At 45.3% G+C, this 24262-nt stretch overlaps 1 protein-coding gene across 13 annotated transcripts in view; it reads right to left on the reverse strand.

Annotated features, from left to right (window-relative positions):
• CAMK2D (calcium/calmodulin dependent protein kinase II delta) overlaps positions 1-24262 on the reverse strand; it is a 288538-nt gene that overhangs the window by 80890 nt on the left and 183386 nt on the right. For all 13 annotated transcript variants that reach the window (XM_075349962.1, XM_075349947.1, XM_075349930.1 and 10 more), the window contains exons 7-12: positions 17888-17990; positions 16186-16269; positions 10633-10727; positions 10427-10549; positions 10045-10128; positions 3385-3427 (exon numbers count right to left, since the gene is read on the reverse strand). In XM_075349962.1, coding sequence (XP_075206077.1) covers positions 3385-3427; positions 10045-10128; positions 10427-10549; positions 10633-10727; positions 16186-16269; positions 17888-17990 — 532 coding nt within the window. The remainder of the gene's footprint in view (positions 1-3384; positions 3428-10044; positions 10129-10426; positions 10550-10632; positions 10728-16185; positions 16270-17887; positions 17991-24262) is intronic.

Here is a 24262-nt window from a genome sequence, read left to right on the forward strand (position 1 = left end):
ATTAGGGTACAGATCCACTTGCGCATAGCTTCCGACGTAAGGGCATTGGAAGCGATATGCCAATGATCCTCTGCTGCGAGCGTCAGCTAAGGGTCATGCAACTGTGATGCGATCTTGAGATCGCATCACAGCTGCGGAGAAGAGGGAGAACTTTCTCCCCATCTCCTCTGCGGCCTGTCTCTGCATATATCGCACTGCACTTGGATTACATGCGGGTGCAGTGTGATGTTTCACGTGCTCCCACAGATTTGTATGGGGGTGCGTGAGCCGGGAATCGCTGCCAAACTCCGTATGCTGCGATTCATTCCGCATGCCGCTATGGCAGGAGAAATCAGTTGCGGATGGACACAACCCTATAGTTTTGCACTGGTGCGAGTGCAATCCGATGTTTTAGCCGTGCAACTTGCAAGTGGAACCGTACCCTAAGAAGCAAAAACAAAAGATGGGGAAAAAAAATATTGAAAACTATATCTTTGAAGGCAACACAGCCAAACAATGGCAGTATTGAATAACCACAATTTAGTAAATGTACCAAGTTTTTAAGCTATTTCCCATACATAAGGATAGGAGATGTCTTACTGATCACTGGACATGCTGGACCATGGCTTTATTTAGATTAAACTCTGCAGTGCCCCATTCTCAGAATCACTGGGGGTTCCAACAATCAGACCCCTAGTGATCAATAAGTTACCTCCTTATCAATTTGGACTTTTTGATGAGATATTTAAAAGAAAAAATATAAATTGTCATTTTGGGGGACACATTTTATTTTACTTTTCTTAGAGATGGGAGATAATTGTGTCCAGTTTCATTTACTAATTCTAAGTACTTATTATTTGTAGGGATGAGCGGACCCGTGGAAGTTCGGGTTCGCTCAGATTTTAGTTAAAGGGACCTGGACTTGACTCAAACTTGACCACAGAGCCCATAAGTCAATGGTGACCGGACCTTTGGTGCTGTAAAATGGTCGTAGTAAGGGCTAGAGAAAAATTCTGTGCCTGCCACTGACAAAGAGTCACCTATGGAGCCTCATTCTTAGAACATTCTGAGAACAAAACTTCATAGGATTCAATGGGCATAGTGTGGTATTACACCATTGGATGTCAAAACTGTAAGGATTTCTTTTTAATTAATAAATTACTGAATGAGGGCATATGGGGGAGTCTTTATTCAAATAAACTGTTATTTTCCTGTTTGTGTATTTTCTAACCGTACATTTGCAGAGTTAGTAATGGAGGTGTCTGATAGATACCTCTCCATTATTAACCCCTGGTCTTGATGCCAGATGTCAATTCACAGCTGACAATCCCAAAAGTATTAGGCCTAAGACACACGGCATGAAAATCGGAGCGAGTGGAATGTGATAAAACATCGCATTCCACTCGGACCAATATTAGCCTGTGCCAGCACCCATGAGTGATTATTTTCTCTGCCCTAATTGGACAGAGAAAACAATCACAGCATGCTGCGAGTTTAATGTGATCCTAGTTTCTCTCGCACCCATTCAAGTCTATGGGGCGAGAGAAAAATCGCACTGCACTCACAGTACACCTATGTACTGTGAGTGCAGGGCGAGAATGGCAACAGCCGGCAATGGAGGAGAGAGGGAGATAAATCCCTCCCTCCCCTCCGCAACGCCGGACCGCCCCTCCTCAGAGCCGGCCCGTCCCCTGCAGCTGAGCTCCGATCGCATGATTGGACCTGTCGCAGTGACACTCTGCTCCTGCTGTGCTGCCAGCGTGAGCCGAGTGTCATGCGAGGATCACAGTAGTCCCTGTGTGACCCCAGCCTTACCCTTATTGCCATCGCACCAGGGAAATCAGGAAGAGCCGGACAAAGCGCCAGAATAGGCACATCTAATTGATGCACCACTTCTGGAGAAGTTGCGGTCCGCTATTTTTACATTGGGAAGGGTCCAAAAACCATGGGCCTTTCCAGCCTGATAATACCAGCCCCCAGTTGTCTACTTCCCCTTGGCTGGTTATCAAAAATAGGGAGGACCCAAAGCTAAATTTATTTTTTTAATTATTTAAATACATTTAAAAACCAGAGTGGAGTTCCCTTTATTATTGATAACTAGCCAAGGTAAAGAAGACAGCTGATGGCTGTAGCCTGCAGTTATCTGCTTTACCTGCATCGGTTATCAAACATAGGGGTGACCCCACGTATTTTTTTTCTGTTTATTTTGTTCACAGCAGCATATAGGCATTGTTGCCATGCCGAAAAGCTTGCTGATTGGCTCTCAAACTTTATTAGCGTGTGAACACCCAAACTCCGACGTTTTTTTTTTTTTTTTTTTTTTAAAAAGTCCATGTTTGCATTTGAGCCTGGACACCTGGTGTCCGGTAAGAACCCCAAAGTTTTCACTTCCGGGTCACTCATCTCTAATTATGGGCATTCAAGAAGAAAGCTTACAGATGGTCAAAGATCTTCCATTGGAAAAAAAATAAGATTTTGCATAGTTCTAGATCATCACTCGAAAATACTTGTTACCTGATCTATAAGTTTCCTTATATTCTGAAACAACAATAAAATACAGTGCTTCTATAAAGCAGAGCATGCTTTCTTTGGGAACTAAACATACAAAGGATTTGTGTAAAGTGACACTCTGTTTTGCCTAATATGTATATTTTTCCCAAATTAATAACTTATGCTTCATAAAGAACAAGAAAAAAAAACAGCTGGAAAAAAAAATATCTAATTTTCTACTTGGAGCAGCATGGATTGTGCTAGTGAGAAAATACTAGACAACTGCAGATAATGCTATACCCTAATATATGGGCTGGATAATTGTGAAACAAGAACTACACTCGAAGTAATTACATTATTTGCCACTGGCCTGCCACTTGAAACCATTGATCATTACCTGACATTACACAGTTTGGTCATATATATATATTTCACCTTCAGTAACCATTGTAGGAGAATTGCGTCCACTGAAATTGAAATTGCCACCTAACAATTGTAAGATTGGGTGTGAACCACAAAAGAAGTTGCTGTTTCTAGCAGATCTCCATGCTGGCTAATGCAGGGGATCCTGATGAAGGGCTCCTTCTAGGACATCCAGATGAGCAAATAGGTCATACAGAAAAGGGGTTATCTAGGAGGAAGACATCTTTAAACCCTATATCCCATCCCTTTATCCTTTCCCATCCCTCACTTGAACTTGACAGACATGTATTTTTTTTTTTTAAGACGTAAAGTGAAATAAAATGTAATCATTTTTTTGTTTTAAATTAATTGCAGAATGGCTCAATAAAACATAAGAAATACTGTATATTCCGTATAATAAAAACAACCTTCCCGTTTAAGTTTTCATGTAGAAAATATCAGCTGTGCCCTTGGTATATGTGAAAAGATAAGGAGAATCTCCAACCAACATACCTGAAAAGTTTCTCGTAGCGAGCATGGTGGTCAGTATAGCCCCCTTGAAGAGAGAAATGAAATACATTGAGCCACAAGCATAGAATAAACAGGAGGTTTTATAGAATTATTTGTGCATTAATCAAATAAAAAAAAAAGGTCAAAAAGGTTAGGTCAATGTCAGGATCGATTCCCAAACTGATCCTTTGTTGGGATATCATTTATATTTCTACACAACGTTTACGGATATTACAATGTCAGACTGGGGTGCCAAGCGCCCAACAGTATCACTGACTCTGGGGACCCACTATTCAGCCACATGGAAATATGATACATTACACTTATTCACAAATTTTATAAGAGGAGCATCCAGCAATTGGGAGACCCAGACAATTGGGTGTATAGGCTATGCCTCCGGAGGCTGCACAAAGTATTACACTTAAAAGTGTTAAGCCCCTCCCCTTCTGCCTATACACCCCCCGTGCTCTCACGGGATCCTCAGTTTTGGTGCAAAAGCAAGAAGGAGGAAAAAATTATAAACTGGTTTAAAGTAGATTCAATCCGAAGGAATATCGGAGAACTGAAACCATTCAACATGAACAACATGTGTACACAAAAAAACAGGGGCGGGTGCTGGGTCTCCCAATTAGAGCTAGAAGAAAAGGAATTTACGGTAAGTAAACAAAATTCCCTTCTTCTTTGTCGCTCTATTGGGAGACCCAGACAATTGGGATGTCCAAAAGCAATCCCTGGGTGGGTAAAATAATACCTCGTAATAGAGCCGAAAAAAACGGCCCCTTCCTACAGGTGGGCAACCGCCGCCTGAAGGACACGTCTGCCTATGCTGGCATCCGCCGAAGCATAGGTATGAACCTGATAGTGTTTCGTGAAAATGTGCAGGCTCGACCAGGTAGCCGCCTGACACACCTGCTGAGCCGTAGCCTGGTGCCTCAAAGCCCAGGACGCGTCCACGGCTCTGGTAGAATGGGCCTTCAGCCCTGAGAGAACCGGAAGCCCAGCCGAACGGTAGGCTTCGAAAATTGGCTCTTTGATCCACCGAGTCAAGGTTGATTTGGAAGCCTGTGACCCTTTACGCTGGCCAGCGACAAGGACAAAGAGTGCATCCGAGCGGCGCCGAGGCGCCGTACGAGAAATGTAGAGTCTGAGTGCTCTCACCAGATCTAACAAGTGCAAATCCTTTTCACATTGGTGAACTGGATGAGGACAAAAAGAAGGTAAGGAGATATCCTGATTGAGATGAAAGGGGGATACCACCTTAGGGAGAAATTCCGGAACCGGACGTAGAACTACCTTGTCCTGGTGAAACACCAGAAAAAGGAGCTTTGCATGACAACGCTGCTAGCTCAGACACTCTCCGAAAAGAGGTGACTGCTACTAGGAAGACCACCTTCTGCGAAAGGCGTGAGAGAGAGATATCGCTCATTGGCTCGAACGGTGGTTTCTGAAGAACCATCAGCACCCTGTTCAGATCCCAGGGTTCTAACGGCCGCTTGTAAGGTGGAACGATGTGACAAACTCCCTGCAGGAACGTGCGTACCTGTGGAAGTCTAGCTAGGCGCTTCTGGAAAAACACCGAGAGCGCAGAAACTTGTCCCTTAAGGGAGCCAAGCGACAAACCCTTTTCCAGTCCAGATTGAAGGAAGGACAGAAAAGTAGGTAATGCAAATGGCCAGGGAGAAAAACCCTGAGCAGAGCACCATGACAGAAAAATTTTCCACGTCCTGTGATAGATCTTGGCGGACGTTGGTTTCCTAGCCTGTCTCATAGTGGCAATGACATCTTGAGATAATCCTGAAGACGCTAGGATCCAGGACTCAATGGCCACGCAGTCAGGTTGAGGGCCGCCGAATTCAGATGGAAAAACGGCCCTTGAGACAGCAAGTCTGTTCGGTCTGGTAGTGCCCACGGTTGGCCGACCGTGAGATGCCACAGATCCGGGTACCCCGACCTCCTCGGCCAGTCTGGAGCGACGAGGATGGCGCGGCGGCAGTCGGCCCTGATCTTGCGTAACACTCTGGGCAACAGTGCCAGCGGAGGAAACACATACGGGAGCTGAAACTGCGACCAATCCTGAACTAAGGCGTCTGCCGCCAGAGCTCTGGGGTCTTGAGACCGTGCCATGAACATTGGTACCTTGTTGTTGTGCCGGGACGCCATGAGGTCGACGTCCAGCACCCCCCAGCGGCAACAGATCTCCTGAAACACGTCCGGGTGAAGGGACCATTCCCCTGCGTCCACGCCCTGGCGACTGAGATAATCTGCTCCCCAGTTTTCCACGCCTGGGATGTGAACTGCGGATATGGTGGAGGACGTGGCTTCCACCCACATCAAGATCCGCCGGACTTCCTGAAAGGCTTGACGACTGCGTGTGCCGCCTTGGTGATTGATGTATGCCACCGCTGTGGAATTGTCCGACTGAATTCGGATCTGCTTGCCTGCCAGCCACTGCTGGAACGCTTTCAGGGCAAGATACACTGCCCGAATTTCCAGAACATTGATCTGAAGCGAGGACTCTTGCCGGGTCCACGTACCCTGAGTCCTGTGGTGGAGAAAAAACCGCTCCCCATCCTGACAGACTCGCGTCTCTCGTGACTACTTCCCAGGATGGGGGAAGGAAGGATTTCCCCTTCGATAATGAAGTGGGAAGAAGCCACCACCGAAGGGAGGCTTTGGTCGCCTGAGAGAGGGAGACGGTCCTGTCGAGGGACGTCGGCTTCCTGTCCCATTTGCGTAGGATGTCCCATTGAAGGGGACGCAGGTGAAACTGCGCGAAAGGGACTGCTTCCATTGCTGCCACCATCTTCCCCAAGAAGTGCATGAGGCGCCTCAAGGGGTGTGACTGGCCTTGAAGGAGAGACTGTACCCCTTTCTGTAGTGACTGCTGTTTGATCAGCGGAAGCTTCACTATCGCTGAGAGGGTATGAAACTCCATGCCAAGGTACGTCAGCGATTGGGCCGGTGTCAGATTTGACTTTGGAAAATTGATGATCCACCCCAAACTCTGGAGAGTCTCCAGGGTAACGTCGAGGCTGTGTTGGCATGCCTCTTGAGAGGGTGCCTTGATCAACAGATCGTCCAAGTACGGGATCACAGAATGACCCTGAGAATGGAGGACCGCTACTACAGTAGCCATAACCTTGGTGAAAACCCGTGGGGCTGTTGCCAGGCCGAATGGTAGTGCCACGAACTGTAGGTGTTCGTTTTCCATGGCGAAGCGCAAGAAGCGTTGGTGCTCTGGGGCAATCGGAACGTGGAGATAAGCATCTTTGATATCGATCGATGCAAGGAAATCTCCCTGGGACATTGAGGCGATGACGGAACGGAGGGATTCCATCCGGAACCGCCTGGTCTTTACGTGTTTGTTGAGAAGTTTCAGGTCCAGGACAGGACGGAAGGACCCGTCCTTCTTTGGGACCACAAACAAGTTGGAGTAAAAACCGTGGCCCTGTTGCTGAAGAGGAACAGGGACCACCACTCCTTCTGCCTTCAGGGTGCCCAGCGCCTGCCGAAGAGCCTCGGCTCGCTCGGGAGGCGGAGAGGACCGGAAGAATCGAGTCGGGGGACGAGAGATGAACGCTATCTTGTAACCGTGAGAGAGAATGTCTCTCACCCAGCAGTCTTTTATTTGTGGCAGCCAGGTGTCGCAAAAGCGGGAGAGCCTGCCACCGACCGAGGATGCTACTAGAGGAGGTAGAAAGTCATGAGGCAGCCGCTTTGTTAGCGGTGCTCCCAATGGCCTTTTTTGGACGTGACTTAGACCGCCATGCATCAGAGTTCCTTTGCTCTTTCTGAGACCTTTTGGACGAGGAGAATTGGGACCTGCCCGCGCCCCGAAAGGACCGAAACCTCGACTGCCCTCTCCTCTGTTGGGAGAGGTTCTGCTTGGGCTGGGGTAAGGATGTATCCTTTCCCTTGGATTGTTTGATGATTTCATCCAGGCGCTCGCCAAAGAGCCTGTCGCCAGAAATTGGCAAACCGGTTAAACGCTTTTTTGGAAGCGGAATCTGCCTTCCACTCCCGTAGCCACAAGGCCCTGCGGACTACTACCGAATTGGCGGTCGCAACTGCCGTACGGCTCACAGAGTCCAGGACAGCATTCATAGCGTAAGACGCAATTGCCGAGGTCTGGGAGGTAATGGAAGCCACTTGTGGCGCGGCCGCTTCAATTTTCGCTTGACCTGCTGATATAGCTTGTAGCGCCCATACGGCTGCGAATGCTGGGGCAAAAGAAGCTCCGATAGCTTCATAGATGGATTTCATCCAGAGCTCCATCTGCCTGTCAGTGGCATGTTTAAGCGAGGCCCCATCTTCCACTGCAAGTATGGATCTAGCCGCCAGTCTGGAGATTGGAGGATCCACTTTGGGACATTGAATCCAACCTTTAACCACTTCCGGGGGAAAAGGATAACGTGTATCCTTAAGGCGCTTAGAGAAACGCTTATCCGGACAAGCATGGTGATTCTGGATTGCCTCTCTGAAATCAGAGTGGTCTAGAAACATACTCTGTGTACGCTTGGGGAACCTGAAGCGAAATTTCTCCTGCTGAGAATCTGACTCCTCCGCCGGAGGGGCTGAGGGAAGAATATCCAGCAACTGATGAATGGATGCAATAAGATCATTCACTATGGCGTCCCCGTCTGGAGAATTAAGATTGAGAGCGCTCCCAGGATCAGAATCCTGATCAGCTGTCTCCGCATCATCAACCAGAGAATCCCCCCGCTGAGACCCTAAACAATATGATGTCGAGGGAATTCTAAGCGGGCCCGCTTAGACGATCTGGGACTAGGTTCTAAGTCCGAACCCTCCGTCTGGGATGTATGAGATACCCCGTGAGGACATTGTTGGTCCAACTGAGGGGGGTCAGGGAACAATGATTCAACAGAGTCCCTTTGCTGAGATACCGGTCTGGACTGCAAGGCTTCTAGTATCTTAGCCATAGTCTCAGAGAGTTGATCCTTAAAGGCTGCAAACTCAGTCCCCGTCACCTGGACAGTGTCAACAGGTGGCTCCCCCTGGGCCCCTCTTAGCAGAGGATCCGGCTGAGGAAGTGTCACAGGGGTCGAACACTGTACACAATGAGGGTCAGTGGAACCTGCCGGTAGCTGGGTCTCACATGCGGCGCAGGCAACATAATAAGCCTGTGTTTTGGCACCCCTGCCTTTTGTGGGCGCCATGCTATAGTTTTCCCTGAGTAACACAATAGGGTATATAGCCAGAAAGAACTGTGCTCATACAGTGTAAATTATATACAGTACACAAATAATGTACCAATACAATACAGCACCATGGGGCTAGCACCACATGTGCTGCTTACCAGCCGCCTAAGCGGTTGTGAGGCCACCAGAGACCGTGTCTGGGTCTCCGATGAATATGTCCCTCTCTGCAGCGTCGGTGGAGCTGACAGGAATGGCTGCGGCGTCCTGACGAGCTGAGGAAGCTGTGGGCGTGGCCTAGAAAGAGCGCGAAACGGGCGCTCATACTGTGCACAGTGAGGGGAGTGGAGCATGTAAATCATACTCCAGCCCTCATTGCTGCTCGCTCCGTGCAGCGTCCCGCCCTTCCCCTGCCTGTCAGGGCTGAGGGCGGGAGAAAAAAAGGGAAACTAGGCCGCAATGAAGCCGGGGACTGTAGTAATAAACGCGGCCGCCGTAAAAGCGCGGTCGCGTGAAAGTCCCCGGCGAACTACAAGTCCCAGCCGCGCCGCAGTGTCCCGTGGCAACGGCGGTCAGTGCGGTAGCCCTTACATATAAACACACTCAGCGACGCTGAGTGTGTAATGGCACATATAGACCCGGTCAGCGCCGCGGTCCCCGGTGCACTAGCACACCCAGCAAAGCTGAGGTGATGCCGTGCGCGGTCCCCATAGGGATACAGAGTACCTTTAAGCTGCAGGGCCATGTCCCTGAACGGTATCGGCTCCTATCCATCAGGCTCCACAGGAGTTGTGGATGAAGCCCGGTCTCAGTGCCTGGAGACCGATAAGATCCCACTTCACCCAGAGCCCTAAGGGGGATGGGGAAGGAAAACAGCATGTGGGCTCCAGCCTCCGTACCCGCAATGGATACCTCAACCTTAACAACACCGCCGACAAAAGTGGGGTGAGAAGGGAGCATGCTGGGGGCCCTATATGGGCCCACTTTTCTTCCATCCGACCTAGTCAGCAGCTGCTGCTGACTAATCTGTGGAGCTGTGCTTGCATGTCTGCCTCCTTCGCACAAAGCAAAAAACTGAGGATCCCGTGAGAGCACGGGGGGTGTATAGGCAGAAGGGGAGGGGCTTAACACTTTTAAGTGTAATACTTTGTGCAGCCTCCGGAGGCATAGCCTATACACCCAATTGTCTGGGTCTCCCAATAGAGCGACAAAGAAAAGAAGTTGTCACGTCAGTTTTCACACCTAAACTGCTATAGTAAAGATCACGGTACTACTATTCCACTAGATACTATCATTCTATAGGGATGCCCAATACATTCAGTAATGGAGTGAAAATGTTCGTTCACCGTATGTAAATGAAGTGTTCGGGGTCAGCTGGGTATTCCAAGTTGGATAAGTTCATTAAAGCTGACTCGCACATTGGCAGCATTCGTTATGTAGACTCATCAGCAGATGTATACATTTTACTTCCATTTATCATTTCTTACTATTCCCGATAGACACTTACCTTTAGCTTCCTTCTTGCGTTAAATTTCTTCAAACAGTCTACAGTTTCTTGTCGGTGCATCATGGAAGCAACAGTGGAACGTTGCTGTAAGGAAAGGGAAAACAATACTTATGAGTAGACTGTAGGGGAAGTAATGACGTCATAGCATTGTTATAACGGTTCATAAAGATGCAATGACACATTTTATTTCAAATGTGCCACAAACGGGAGATATAAACATGGCGTTCCCAACAAGGTGTAAGGATATTGTAATATGAAACAACTTCCTAGTCGAATATGTCCAATATGTAGGCTCCTCTACCAGGCAAGTCTTGCTGCCTAGACTGCCCGTTCAGGTTAGTATCTGCAGTACGTCTGCTGGTTTTTGGTAAGGTAGACTTACACAGATCCATGGATGTTTCAGAGCTTCGGATGCAGTGATTCTTTTGGCTGGATTGATTGTAAGCATTTTATTGATCAGATCTTTGGCTTCAGGAGTCACTGTATCCCATTCTGGTGATGGAAACTAACATTTAAAGGAAAAAATAAAAAGTTAAAAGCCGTAAGATAATTCAGTTAATCAATGATCACTAGCATTCAAATGCTTACATCATAGGCACCAGCCTTTATCTGCTGATACAGTCGGTGCTGATCCTCATCCCAGAATGGAGGGTAACCCACCAGTAGGATGTATAGAATGACACCTAGGGGACAGGAGAACCACAATAATTATTTTATAGTTTTGCTGGCAGTAACGTATTACTTTATAGTTGAGGTGTAACTTTGTAGTCTGGTCTTATGAACATAATACTCAATCACTACATAATAAAAATACTTTTCCAATATCCAGTTTGAGATTACTGTATCTCCTAATGCTATTGAGTGATAATATACATACATGAATGATATTAAAGGGGCTTACCAACATTGTTAAAAAGAGGAAAGATCATTATAAAATATATCTTACATCTTCAAACCCCCACTATTCCAGGAACCAGAAATGATGGTGTTCCATCCGGTCACCAAACTCCGGAGGTTATCAGTTAGCTACTGGTAGCTTACGGACAGGGTGTCACCTCCTCCAGTGGAATGATGTCCTATCAGTCAGTCATTGGACCGAGTAGTCAGTGACCTCAGAGGTCAGGTGATTGAGTGGACAGAACTTTATCCCTTCCCGTCCCGGCAGAGACCACCAGAGTAGTAGTGCTGGAGCAGTGGTTGTTTGGAGTGGTATCACTTTTTTTCTTATTTTTTATATCAGCCACCTTACATTCTCTATTTTTCCTTTCTGCAGTCACTGCACATGACTAGTGACAGTATTTTGAAAAATGGAAGAGAACCCCAGTGAAGCCCACTTGTATCACATGGAAATATGCCCAGCTCAGCACATGAGCCATATTCATCATGGCATGTGCCATTCTGATGAATACAGTGCTGCCGGCATAGATAATGAAAACTGATATTAAAAATTAGTCTCAATTTCCTTATCAGTTTCCAGAATGATTTTTTCTGAAAATATGGCAGCCCATTTATGTACCGTATTTTTCGTACTATAAGACGCACTTTTTCCCCCCCAAGTGTTGGGGGAAAGTGGGGAGTGCGTCTTATAGTCTGAATGTAGGGCATGGGTGCGGGGAATGAGGGTGCTGCAGTGGAGCGGGTCATCGGGGGCACGAGCAGGCTGTAGCAGTGCCTGCCGTGACCATGTGGACCCGCTCATTTCATATGCAACCTCCCGCCCATCATCTCTCAGCGCTGAAGCCGGCACTGACAGGGAGGTGCGCGCATAGTAAACAGCCGGCCCGCATGATCACCCCTGGCAACTACAGCCTGGAGTGATCACGAGTAGCTGTATTCACTGCCCCCCGCACATCATCATCAGCGCGGGGTGCAGTGAATCAGTGTACTCACACATCACTGTTGCCCTGCAGCTTCGCGATGTCTTCCTGTCTGTGCCGGTCAGCTGATCTGTGTAGAGAGTGGTGAGCACAGGAATGACGTCATCGCTGTGCGCGACGCTAGTGTCCACACAGATCAGCTGACCGGCACAGACAGGAAGACATCGTGAAGCTGCAGGGGGACGGCTCCACACAGGTCAGCGGCGCTGCTGCTGAGACAGAGAGGAAGATGATCGATGCTGCAGGGAGTGAGGAATGGTGAGGATAAACGGTTATTTTTTTTTCTGTGCCATAGGATACAGGCCATATACCAGGATGGGGGGTATATTATGAGCAGGATGGGGGGGTATATGAGCAGGATGGGGGGTATATGAGCAGGATGGGGGGTATATGAGCAGGATGGGGGGTATATGAGCAGGATGGGGGGTATATGAGCAGGATGGGGGGTATATGAGCAGGATGGGGGGTATATGAGCAGGATGGGGGTATTTGAGCAGGATGGGGGTATATGAGCAGGATGGGGGGTATATGAGCAGGATGGGGGGTATATGAGCAGGATGATATACAAGGCAGGAGGATCATTACCAGGATGGGGTACCTTAGTAGAGAATTTGGGGACATTACCCCCATAACAGTGTCACCAGCAGATCCTCGCCCCATAACAGTATGTCATGACCACATTTTTTTGCTTAAAATTTTATTCTCCTATTTTCCTCCTCTAAAACCAGGGTGCGTCTTATAGTCCGGTGCGTCTTATAGTCCGAAAAATATGGTGACCAGTTCCCTTTAAGATCCCCACAGCATGCTAGAAGAGGGTCTATAACTTTGACAGGGAACCATTTAAAAGGAACCTGTCACCACGTTTTTCACCTTTAGGCCCTGTGTGCACTTGCCGGTTTTTGCCGCGGATTTCCTGCAGTTTTGCTGCATGTTTTGCTGCAGAAAATGCAAAACCTATGGGAAAAAAATTGCGGATTTTGACAGCTGCATATTTTTCTGCGGGATTCCCGCATCAAAAACAATTGCATGTCACTTTTTTTCCGCACTTCGCTGCGGGATTTCACTCCACTGACTGCAATGTGATCGTAAAATCCCGCAGGGAATAACGCAGGCCGCAAATTCTGTGTGGTTCATTGCGTTTTCCTGCGTTATTCCCTCCGGTATTTTGCGGTTTACCTGCGGTAATGTTCATCGCCGCCTGCGATTTGCACGGAAGTGATGTCAAGACAGGAAGAGAAAGCGGAGCAGAGTAAACACACACATCACAGACACAGACATACAATACACACAGATCGCACTCACACACAGACATATAGAATACACATAGAAATCAAACGGAAATATAGAAAAAAAAAAACACGTGGGCTCCGCTGTATTTTTACCGTCCAGCCGAGGTAAGCACACAGTGGCGGCCCGGTATTCTCAGGCTGGGGAGGGCGAGGGGCAGGGTTAATGCCCCCCTCCCTCAGCCGAGAATATCAGCCCGCAGCTGCCCCGGGACTGTTGCATCCATTATGCGGCAGTACTGGAGTGTCCCCAGCTCTTCCTGTTGCCGTGATGCGGTGGCAAACAGGGTAATAAGAAGTTAATGGCGGCGGATCGCCGCTACTAAGTCCAGGCTTGATCATGGCAGTGTCTATGTGACAGCTGACATGATCAACCTGTAAGTAAAGTGAAAAAACACACACCGAAAAATCCTTTATTTTAAATAAAACACAAATAAGACTCCTCGTTCACTCTTTTACTAACCCCCCCGAAACACACAGGTCCGGCGTAATCCACGTCCTGCGATGCTTGCATCCAGCCGCGACTGACACTGACACACTGCTGAATGCAGCCTCGCAGCGAGACAGCAGAGGTAACCACAGGGCATTTCCCACGGCCGGTAATATGAACTCACATTACCGCTCAGGAGAAATGCAGCGATCTGTCCTCTATCTATCCCTCTATCTATTCTTCTATCTATTTGTCTATTTATGTATCTACTATCTATCTCAGAAGATAATGATTTTTTTTTTTTCAATGTACTTTATTGCATTGAATGAAATAAAACACATGTACCAACCCGCACGTGGCAAAACCGCGGCAATACCGTGAACAATACCGCGGTAAAACCGCAGCAAACCGCATGCGGTTTTCAGGTGTGGTTTGCCCCGGTTTTTTACAGCGGGTGCGGTAATCTTTCAGACCCTGCGGAATTTTCTTAAGAAAATTCCGTTTTCCAGTGCGAATAGCACTAGTGAGTCCTTCTATACAACATTCTATAATACTGCATATAAGAGCTCGGGCCGCTCTGTATAGTGTAAAAAACACCTTTAGGCTATGTGCGCACTTACCGGATTTTGCCGCGGATTTTTCGCGGATTTGCTGCATGTTTCGCTGCAGAAAATGTTCATAACATCTCTGCAGTGAATCACCAGCAAATCCTATGGAGAAAAAAAAATCCTGTGCGCACTGGGCGGAATTTGACAGCTGCATGTTTTGCTGCGGGATTCCCGCAGCAAAAACAAGTGCATATCACTTCTTTTCCGCACATCGCTGCGGGATTTCACTCCATTGACTCCAATGTAATCGTGAAATCCCGCAGGGAATAACGCAGGCAGCAAATTCTGTGCGGTTCACTGCGTTTTCCTGCGTTATTCCCTGCGGTATTTTGCGGTTTACCTCCGGTAATGTACATCACTTGCTTGCGGTTTTGCAGGGAAGTGATGTCATTACAGGAAGAGGAAGCGGAGCAGAGAGTAAACACACAGATCACACACACACAGACATCACAGACAGAACACAGACATAGAACACAGACACAGACACATAGAACACACATAGAAAGAAAACGGAAATATAGAAAAAAAAGAACGTGGGCTCCACTGCATATTCACCGTCCAGCCGAGGTAAGCACACAGCGGCGGCCCGGTATTCTCAGGCTGGGGAGGGAGAGGGGCAGGGGTAATTGTCCCACGCCTCACTCCCCCTCCCGCAGCCGAGAATATCAGCCGCAGCTGCCCCGGCACTGTCGCATCCATTATGCGGCAGCACCGGGAGTGTCCTCGGCTCTTCCTGCCGCCGTGTAGCAGTGGCGGTCAGGGTAATATAACAAGGGGTTAATGGTGATGGGGGATCACCGCCATTAACCCCAGGCTTGATCATGGCAGCGTCTATGTGACAGCTGACATGATCAACCCGTAAGTAAAGTGAAAAAAAACACACACACCGAAAAATCCTTTATTTTAAATAAAACCAACAAGCCTCGTTCACCATTTTATTAACCCCTCCCGCAACAAAACTCCGGCGTAATCCACACAGCTCCGGCATAATCCACAGCTCCGGCTCCTGCGTCCTGCACTGCTGACATCCAGCCGCGACTGTCACAGACACAGGCTGAATGCAGCAGACAGCAGAGGTAATTACCGGTCATTTCCCACGGCCGGTAATGTGAACTCACTGCCGACCGTGGGAAATGCAGCGATCTGTCATCTATCTATCCCTCTATCTATTCTTCTGTCTCTTTATCTATCTATCTATCTATCTACTATCTCAGAATTAAATGACTTTTTTTTTTTTTTCAATGTGCTTTATTGCATTGAATGCAATAAAGCACATCCCAACCCGCACGCGGCAAAACCGCGGCAATACCGCGAATAATACCGCGGTAAAACCGCAGCAAACCGCGGCAAACCGCATGCGGTTTTCGGGTGCGGTTTCCCGCGGTTTTTTACCGCGGGTGCGGTAATCTTTGAGAGCATGCGGAATTTTCTCAAGGAAATTTCATTTCCCAGTGCGCACAGAGCCTTATAATACTCACCTAGGGGCGGTCCGGTCCGATAGGCATCGCAGCTCGTGGGTCCAGTGCCTCCTCTTTGGTGTGATCACCGTCCTCCTTCTCAGCCCCATGTGGATAAATCATCTCATGTCATCCACACAGGCCAGAATTGCAGGAGGAAAGGTCAAAGACGGCCCCTGAATGAGTATTATAAAGGTGATTTTTTACGTTCTAAAGAGTGGTCTGGGCACTTATCTACAGTATTCTGGAATGCTGTATATAAGGACTCACTGGTGGTGACCGCAGTTTATAAGGGGAAATCCTGGTGACAAGTTCCCTTTAACAGGTTTAGGCACAGACCAGCAGAAATACTAAGCATCATTTTGGAAAGTGTGTTTGATGTGTACATCTTGAATAATCCTTGATATAATAAGAACAGAGCGGAGCAGATTCTTAGAGGTCTACAATTACTAACCAATCAAATACACATATATAGTAACTTACCACATGCCCACATGTCCACTGGCTTTCCATAAGGGTCCTTTCGCAAGACTTCTGGAGATAGATACCCTGGTGTTCCTGCAAACCCTGCAAAGTGCATTAAAATATGAAAAAAAAATGTAAATCACTTTTCAATCTAAGAGAAATCTAAGGCTTTGGCACATCAGATTGCACTATGGCGCTTCTTTCTAAAGGGCCAAAATGGATAGAAACAAACTGTTTGTGACTTCTGATCTTTCATTGTATTAGTCTAACCACTGGACATTAACGTTTGATCATGCAGATGGTGAGAGGAGTTAGAAGCTTGTAGAAGAGCAGCTATTGGGTTCATTCTATGCACGTCCAGACATAGTGCGAAGGGAAAACCATCTCACTCCGCTTGCCAAATGAGCCTGCTGAATGATGAATTTGCTCACAACATGACTCATATTCCAGGGACCATTACCAGTGTGCACAGAATAGAGAGTAGGACGTCTGCAGGCATAGCCCTATCAATATGAGGCACGTGTTTACAACCGATAGAGAGAATGTAGAAGCGTACGCGATTGTAGTTAAAAAGAATTCTGGCTCCTGTAGGAATCCTTAAGTCAGAAATTGTCCCTGTTAAAATGACTGGCAGGGGAAAGCATTTTTCAAATAGATATGTATATACTTAATAGAAATAAAATTAACTGCAGTGCTAACCACTGAGCCACCGTCAGGTGAGTGTCCCTTCGACTGAGGTCCGACCGTGCAAACGGACCTCTCTCTCCTCCGTAGCCGGCTATTGCCATTTCCGCACTGTACACCGGTGTACCGCGAGTGCAGTGTGATTTTTCTCTCTCGCCATACACTTGAATGGGTGCGAGAGAAAAAGTCTCGCATTGCACCCGCAGCATGCTGAGATTGTTTTCTCGGTCCGATTAGGGCTGAGAAAATAATCGCTCATGTGCGCTGACACACAGGCTAATATTGGTCCGAGTGGAATGCGATGTTTTATTGCACTCCACTCGCACCGATTTTCATGCCGTGTGGCTTAGGCCTAATACAGATTTAAAAAAGTTTGTGAACAATATTTGCGAGAAAAAGGCCTTTTGTGTCCACAGAAAAAGTCTCAGATCTTGAAGTTCAGCTCATGAAAAATAGGAGTAAAAACAAGTCTAGTGTTTATATATTGGTTCAGTATATTTGACGTGTGCTGGTAAATTAGGAAACTATTCAGACGTGAGAGATTTGTGCTGCTTTTGCTATAATATTTAGTTTATTTAGCATTCCTATAATGGATGCAAAGAAGAAAGGGCATGTAAGTATTACTGTATACCTCTGCGTTTTAAGCTTCTGTATTGAATCAGGAGCGTCATTATTTATTACTCAAGTATACACCATAATACTCATTGAAGATATGAAAGAAGCTGAGAACACGCACTCGCCTCATATCATTCATGAAGTAGAATAAAGACTATATGTGACACTGTTAGACGTCAGATAAACCCTTCTAAGTGGACGGCACCACGACTATTCTACATGTATCACCTACATACATTGCACAAGTCAGGATCTTGAAGACGAATGTTTTGACCACCTGAGCAAGCATACTTTTTCTGCCAACATGTCTGCGGTATCTTTTCCCTGCAATTTATTTATGACCACCAATGCTGGGTGGAAAAGGAAAAAAAGACATACTGAATGAATACACGTGAATGAAAAGGAGGATTTTTCTTCTTACCAAACCATGCTTGTTGATCTCCTTGAACTTCAATCGCTAGACCAAAATCTGCAAGCTTCACGGCCGCTCCTTTTGATTTGCTAGCTAATAGCAAGTTTTCAGGCTTTTATTTATAGAAAGAGGGAAAGAAATATGCTGTGACTAGACGACAAACGTATACGTTTTATAACCTTTGTATTTCCTTTTTAACACATATATACAACTCTCAAGAGGAAATTAAGACCTCTCAAAAAACAATTGCATGGAGGGAAGCCATATTGTCAGGGTTTAGGCTCTTATTAAGGCCCAGTCACCAGGGCTGTGGAGTCGGAGTCGGAGTCGGAGTCGTGGAGTCGGAGTCGGAGCTCATTTTGGTGGAGTCGGAGTCGGAGTCGGTATAAAATGCACAGACTCCGACTCCTAAAATATATAATAAATTGGGGACAGGAGTGCAATGCAGAATGTGCTGAATATTTTACTAAATAATAACATTTAGTATAATGCTTATATTTAAGTGAAAAATTTATTGTAGTACAATGTGAACATCAGACATTTAATTGTTTTTATGATACAATAATCAAGATATTTGGATAGAACATAAAATATTTATTGGAATACAACTTTAGAACACAAAAAACTAATAAATTGTAAATATGTAATATATATGTATATATATATATATATATATATATATATATATACACAGTGTATATACACACACAAGATATATATGTAATCTACTGTATATTACATAGTGTATTACATATTTACAATTTATTACAGTTTTTTGTGTTCTAAAGTTGTATTCCAATAAATATATTTTATGTTCTATCCAAATATCTTGATTATCGTATCATAAAAATTATTAAATGTCTGATGTTCACATACACATATTCATGTACTACAATAAATTTTTCACCTAACTAAGCAATATATGTAGGAGCCGGAGTCGGAGCCGGAGTCGGAGTCGGAGTCGGTGCAAGAGAATTTGAGGAGTCGGAGTCGGAGTCGAAGGTTTGGCTTACCGACTCCACAGCCCTGCCAGTCACACACAACGACTTACCAGCGATCCCGAAAACAATGCGACCTGATCGGATCGCAGGTAAGTCGCTGGGAGGTCGTAGGTGAGATGTCACACAGTCAGATCTTACCAGCGATACAGGAACGATACAGGTCGCAGTCGTGACCTGTATAACGATCTCAGCAGTCACTGTGACCCTGACACACAATGTCAAACACAGCGATGTGTCCTGCCTAGCAGGACATCGCCTTTGAAGAAAATGACCTGGACCATTCTGCAACGACTAGAGATCTCACAGCAGGGGCCTGATCGCTGGTAGGTGTCACACATAACAAGATCGCTAACGGGATCGCTACTGCGCCACGGAAACAGTGACTCAGCTGCGATCTCGCTAGCGATCTCGTTATGTGAGACGGTGCCTTAACTCTTTGTAACAGATTGCACTTGTCAGTACTGAAAACAGAGGGGCCGATTAACTAAAACTATCCAATCTATAGACAGTGGAAATGTAGACTAGACTAGTCTTAAAACAAACCCAGTTTGTCTCACTGACTCATACTGAATTGTAGTCTAATTTGGCTTGCTTTGTATTAATATTTAGAGTATTTTTGGGCCATGCCCCATTGTCGAGAGGCACAAACATGGTCTAAAACACATAGAATATGGGGTGCAAGGAATAGATCATTTATTTTGCACAAATTGCACCAGCATTCTGGCACATTGAGCAAAATGTAATATTGCTACCTAACATTGAGATAAATTTAGAGGAGGCAGTGATCAGATCTATCAAATCTATCAGAGACTTACTTAGTGCATCTTTGGGACACATACGACTCAGTTTCCACCTCTTGCTTGGTATACCTTAGACCAGTACCTTGTGCATAATAATTGGCACACGCAGTAATACATTTGGGCATAACTTATAGCCCGTTTTTTAACGCTTTGACAAAGTGACTTCTAAAGTGACTTTAGGTCTAAAATGATTTGCACCAGAATTTTGGTGCAGCTAACACTTGTACAATGGTGATAGAAGATACTACTACAGTATCTCTAAAGTTCAGGCAACTTAGGCTATGAAATTTCCTGAATGATGCAAAACTTCTAGGCCCCAAATCATCAAGACTAGCGTTTCATACACCAGCGTTAATGAGGGGCGAGCAGGAATAAGACGCACTTAATTCATTAAGAGGCACACGCCACATAATGAGTTTGCCCCATCTTATCAGTGAAATGCGCCTCTGTGAGTCAGGGACTGCAGTAACACTTGTGGCTGCCATTTTTAATGCATTTGTTTGGTTGGCCTTGTCATGTCCTGGCTCCTCACTAACTCCACCCATTTTCGCTAAACTGCCTGAAGCGGTTGTCAAAAGATGATCATATTTTGCAAAAACATGCCACTATTTAAAGGCACTATTATGCCAGAATTTTGTTGTAAACACTGATGGCTCGGGGCCATTAGTTCTTTCCCGGGTTAGCCACCTGTTTGTTTCATTTATTTAGCACATGCCCTTTACTTTATAATACTGGTCAAAGAAGTATTAACAAAAATCATTTAAATACTGTAGAGAGTCATGCTTTATTCATGGGCAGTATACTCTTCCAGAATATTACATTTCTATTTCTAAAACTGATTAATATTACATTGCAAATGCTTCCGATAAGAGATTTCACCAGGGCCCCCCAGTAACACTGACTCTGGGGGGTCCCCCAGTAACACTGACTCTGGGGGGTCCCCCAGTAACACTGACTCTGGGGGGTCCCCCAGTAACACTGACTCTGGGGGGTCCCCCAGTAACACTGACTCTGGGGGGTCCCCCAGTAACACTGACTCTGGGGGGTCCCCCAGTAACACTGACTCTGGGGGGTCCCCCAGTAACACTGACTCTGGGGGGTCCCCCAGTAACACTGACTCTGGGGGGTCCCCCAGTAACACTGACTCTGGGGGGTCCCCCAGTAACACTGACTCTGGGGGGTCCCCCAGTAACACTGACTCTGGGGGGTCCCCCAGTAACACTGACTCTGGGGGGTCCCCCAGTAACACTGACTCTGGGGGGTCCCCCAGTAACACTGACTCTGGGGGGTCCCCCAGTAACACTGACTCTGGGGGGTCCCCCAGTAACACTGACTCTGGGGGGGGGGCACTGTTCAGCTAGACGCATTTACACGTTTATCTGCATTGCTATCGAATAATACACTGTGTAGTTTGTATGATGAGTTGCTGCTATTTTCTGTACATAGTGAATAATGTAATGAGACCAAATACTGCTCATAATGGGGGTAAGTGGCTCACTCCAGCACAAGGGCCCATCGGGGGATTCCTCTGTTGCCCTGTGGGCCAGAGTTTGGTCTGGGCAATTAAAAGAGCCAATATTTTCTAAACTACTGCCCACAATTTATGGTCATAGAAGGATTCCTATATACTTGGAAGATGAGGCTGAAGGCGTACATAAACAAAACCAAAAAAAACCCAAAAAACACATTGTCCTCTTTTCCATCTTCAAATATAAAAGGAAAAAAAAATGCAAACCAGGTACCCACTAAAAATACACAAATGGGTACAACAGGAAGAATTGGGGGAGTGCAAAGAACGACAGCCCTGCTCTGGAATACAGACACACAATTAATGCCGGTCTGTAGTTTTTATTATGTCTATTTTGGATTTGGATAGATAAATGTGTAAAACAACGACCATTGATGGGATCAATACTTCCATTCCTCCAGGCCGGCAGCACGCTTTTATCATTGTGTTTTCAGCACTACATCTCTTCTTAACACCTTTTGATTTAAATGGAAATGAGCAATTTGCTATATTACTATATTGACCGGGGGCCAATGACTTGTGGGATCATCCGAATTACATTTGTTAAACCAAGGAAAGTTTGAGCCTCTTTTCAAACAGTTCAGCAATTACGGTAATTAAACCACTGTGTGAAGAAGGCACAAATGGGAGGAACAGCTAAAATGAATGCACAAGAGGTGATTGTTCTCCACTGCTATTTATGTACAGGCCGGCATTCTATATTTACACTTGAAAATTGTGTGTGCCATTAGGCACGTGTAATAAATATGCATTATCTGATTTATCAGAAAACCACAATGCAGAACCACAATGCCCTCTACAATAATGTAGCCTATATTTAGGAATACACTAATGTATCCCATTAACCGGTTTTATTACGCTGAAACAATATTGATATATGGGCATATTTTAAAGGGAAACGCTAATATTTCCCATCAGGTACAAGCATGAAAATTCTACTTTCTGTGATCCCATTATCTTTCTATTTTAAGAAAGAATAGAATATTGCAGGTATATCTCATTCCTGTGACATCCAGAAAGAATATGGTGGTCTTTTTGAAAAATTATAAAAATGGTAGGCAGGACAAAAATACCTGATGAAACAATGGCATACAAGGTCATGTTCTGTTTTAACATGACAACAGATTTTAACTATGGAATCCAGATTGGGGCTCCATGTTTTAAAAAGGGTATTTGGAAATTTAGAGTTAGTTCAAAGGTGGGCAACTAGATTATTACAAGGGATGGAAGGCCTAGCCAATGATGAAAGGTTGGAAAAGTTTTAAAGATCTTACAAAACATTTCCAAAGATAAGGGGGCACTCATTACATATTGAGGAAAAATGATTCCGGCAGCTAAATAGGAAAGGGTTCTTTACAGTTAGAGCAGTCAGACTGTGGAATGCCCTACCACAAGAGGTAGTAATGGCAGACACTATAACAGCATTATGGGTTATAAATAATCTAGTGATAGATGATACATAATTGGTGGAGAAAGGATAAACTTGATGGACATAAGTAACTGTCACTTATATGCCTTAAGGTTATATAAAACAGAAATAAGCAGACATTTGCTTTCATCTTTTGTATTGGCAGTCAAAAAAAAAAAAATCCTTCTGTTTTGGTTATTTCCCAAAATGGTAAAATGATTCAGGTGGAATCCAAACCAATGGCATCTTGAAGGTTGCTTGCTGTGATGCCTTTTTCAATAAGACTTCTTGGAAGACCCCAACATTTAGTTTAGATCATAAGTAAATGCAATTAGAATATGTGAAAAGAAAGTAGCCCACCATAGTACGTGGCTGTCTGAAGTTATGGCTGGATTTGGACATACTGAATTGATTATCTGTACTTATGATTTACGACTATGGCTTCAAAAATCAGGGGAGTCAATAATTCGTTCTATCAAATAATGCTATTGTTTCTGCTTCATTTTTTTCCCGTCAGATGGAGGCGGTGTCCTGTTGACATGACCCACAAATCTAAATTAAGGCTCTTGATAGTGAACGTTCTCCTCTTTATTGTGCTTTGTACCATTTCTGATCATGATACCTTATGGAATACTTGGTACATTCTTGATGAACTGGATAAAAAAGGTTTTTCAGCTGATGCTTTGGATCATATAGGACTTAAATAGGCTAATGTTTCCCTTAACTCTGGTCATTCTTGCACACTTTTTTTTTTACTCAAGGTTTCCAGGGCTAATTTTATTTCTTACAACAAAAAAACCCCACTAAATCAATTTGTTAATGCAAATAATTATGACTAGTCATGACCGAAAGTGTTAGCACCCTTGCAACTGTCTGAAAAAATGAAGTATTTCTCCCAGAAAGTTATTGCAATTACACAAGTTTTGTCATACACAAGTTTATTTCCTATGTGTGTATTGGAACAATAACAACAAAAAACATATGAGAAGAAAAGGCAAATTTTACATAATTTCACACAAACCCCAAAAATTGACTGGACAAAATTGTTGGCACCTTTCCATTATTGTGCATCAACAACTGTGTTTCAAGCATGTGATGCCCATTCAAACTCACATGTGGCAAAAAAAAAAACAGGTGTGGGCAATAAACACCTGAAACCAGATAAAAAGGGGAGAAGTTGACTCAATCTTTGCATTGTCTGTGTGTGCCACACTAAGCATGGAAAATAGAAAGAGGAGAAGAGAATGAGAACCTAAATTGTTGAAAAATATCAACAATAAGGTGAGATCTTGATGTTCCTTTATCCAAAAAGAGCAGCATAATCAATAAGTTTACAACCCACAGCACTGAAGCTAATCTCCGTGGATGACAGAGAAAAAATGATGAAAAGGTTGCAATGCAAGATAGTCCGGATGGAGGATAAGCAGCCTCAACCATGTTACAAAGAAATTCAAGCTGTCCTGCAGGCTGAGGGTGCATCAGTGTCAGTGCAAACTATCTGTGAACATTTTAATTAAATGAAATGCTATGGCAGGAGACCCTGGAGGACCTCACTGCTGACACACAGACATAAAAAAAAAAAAAAAATCAAGACTGCAGTTTGTCAAAATGTACGTAAGCCAACATCCTTCTGGGAAAGCGTCTTGT

Source organism: Anomaloglossus baeobatrachus, chromosome 1 (genome assembly GCF_048569485.1).
Source record: "Anomaloglossus baeobatrachus isolate aAnoBae1 chromosome 1, aAnoBae1.hap1, whole genome shotgun sequence".
Taxonomy (NCBI): Eukaryota; Metazoa; Chordata; class Amphibia; order Anura; family Aromobatidae; genus Anomaloglossus; species Anomaloglossus baeobatrachus.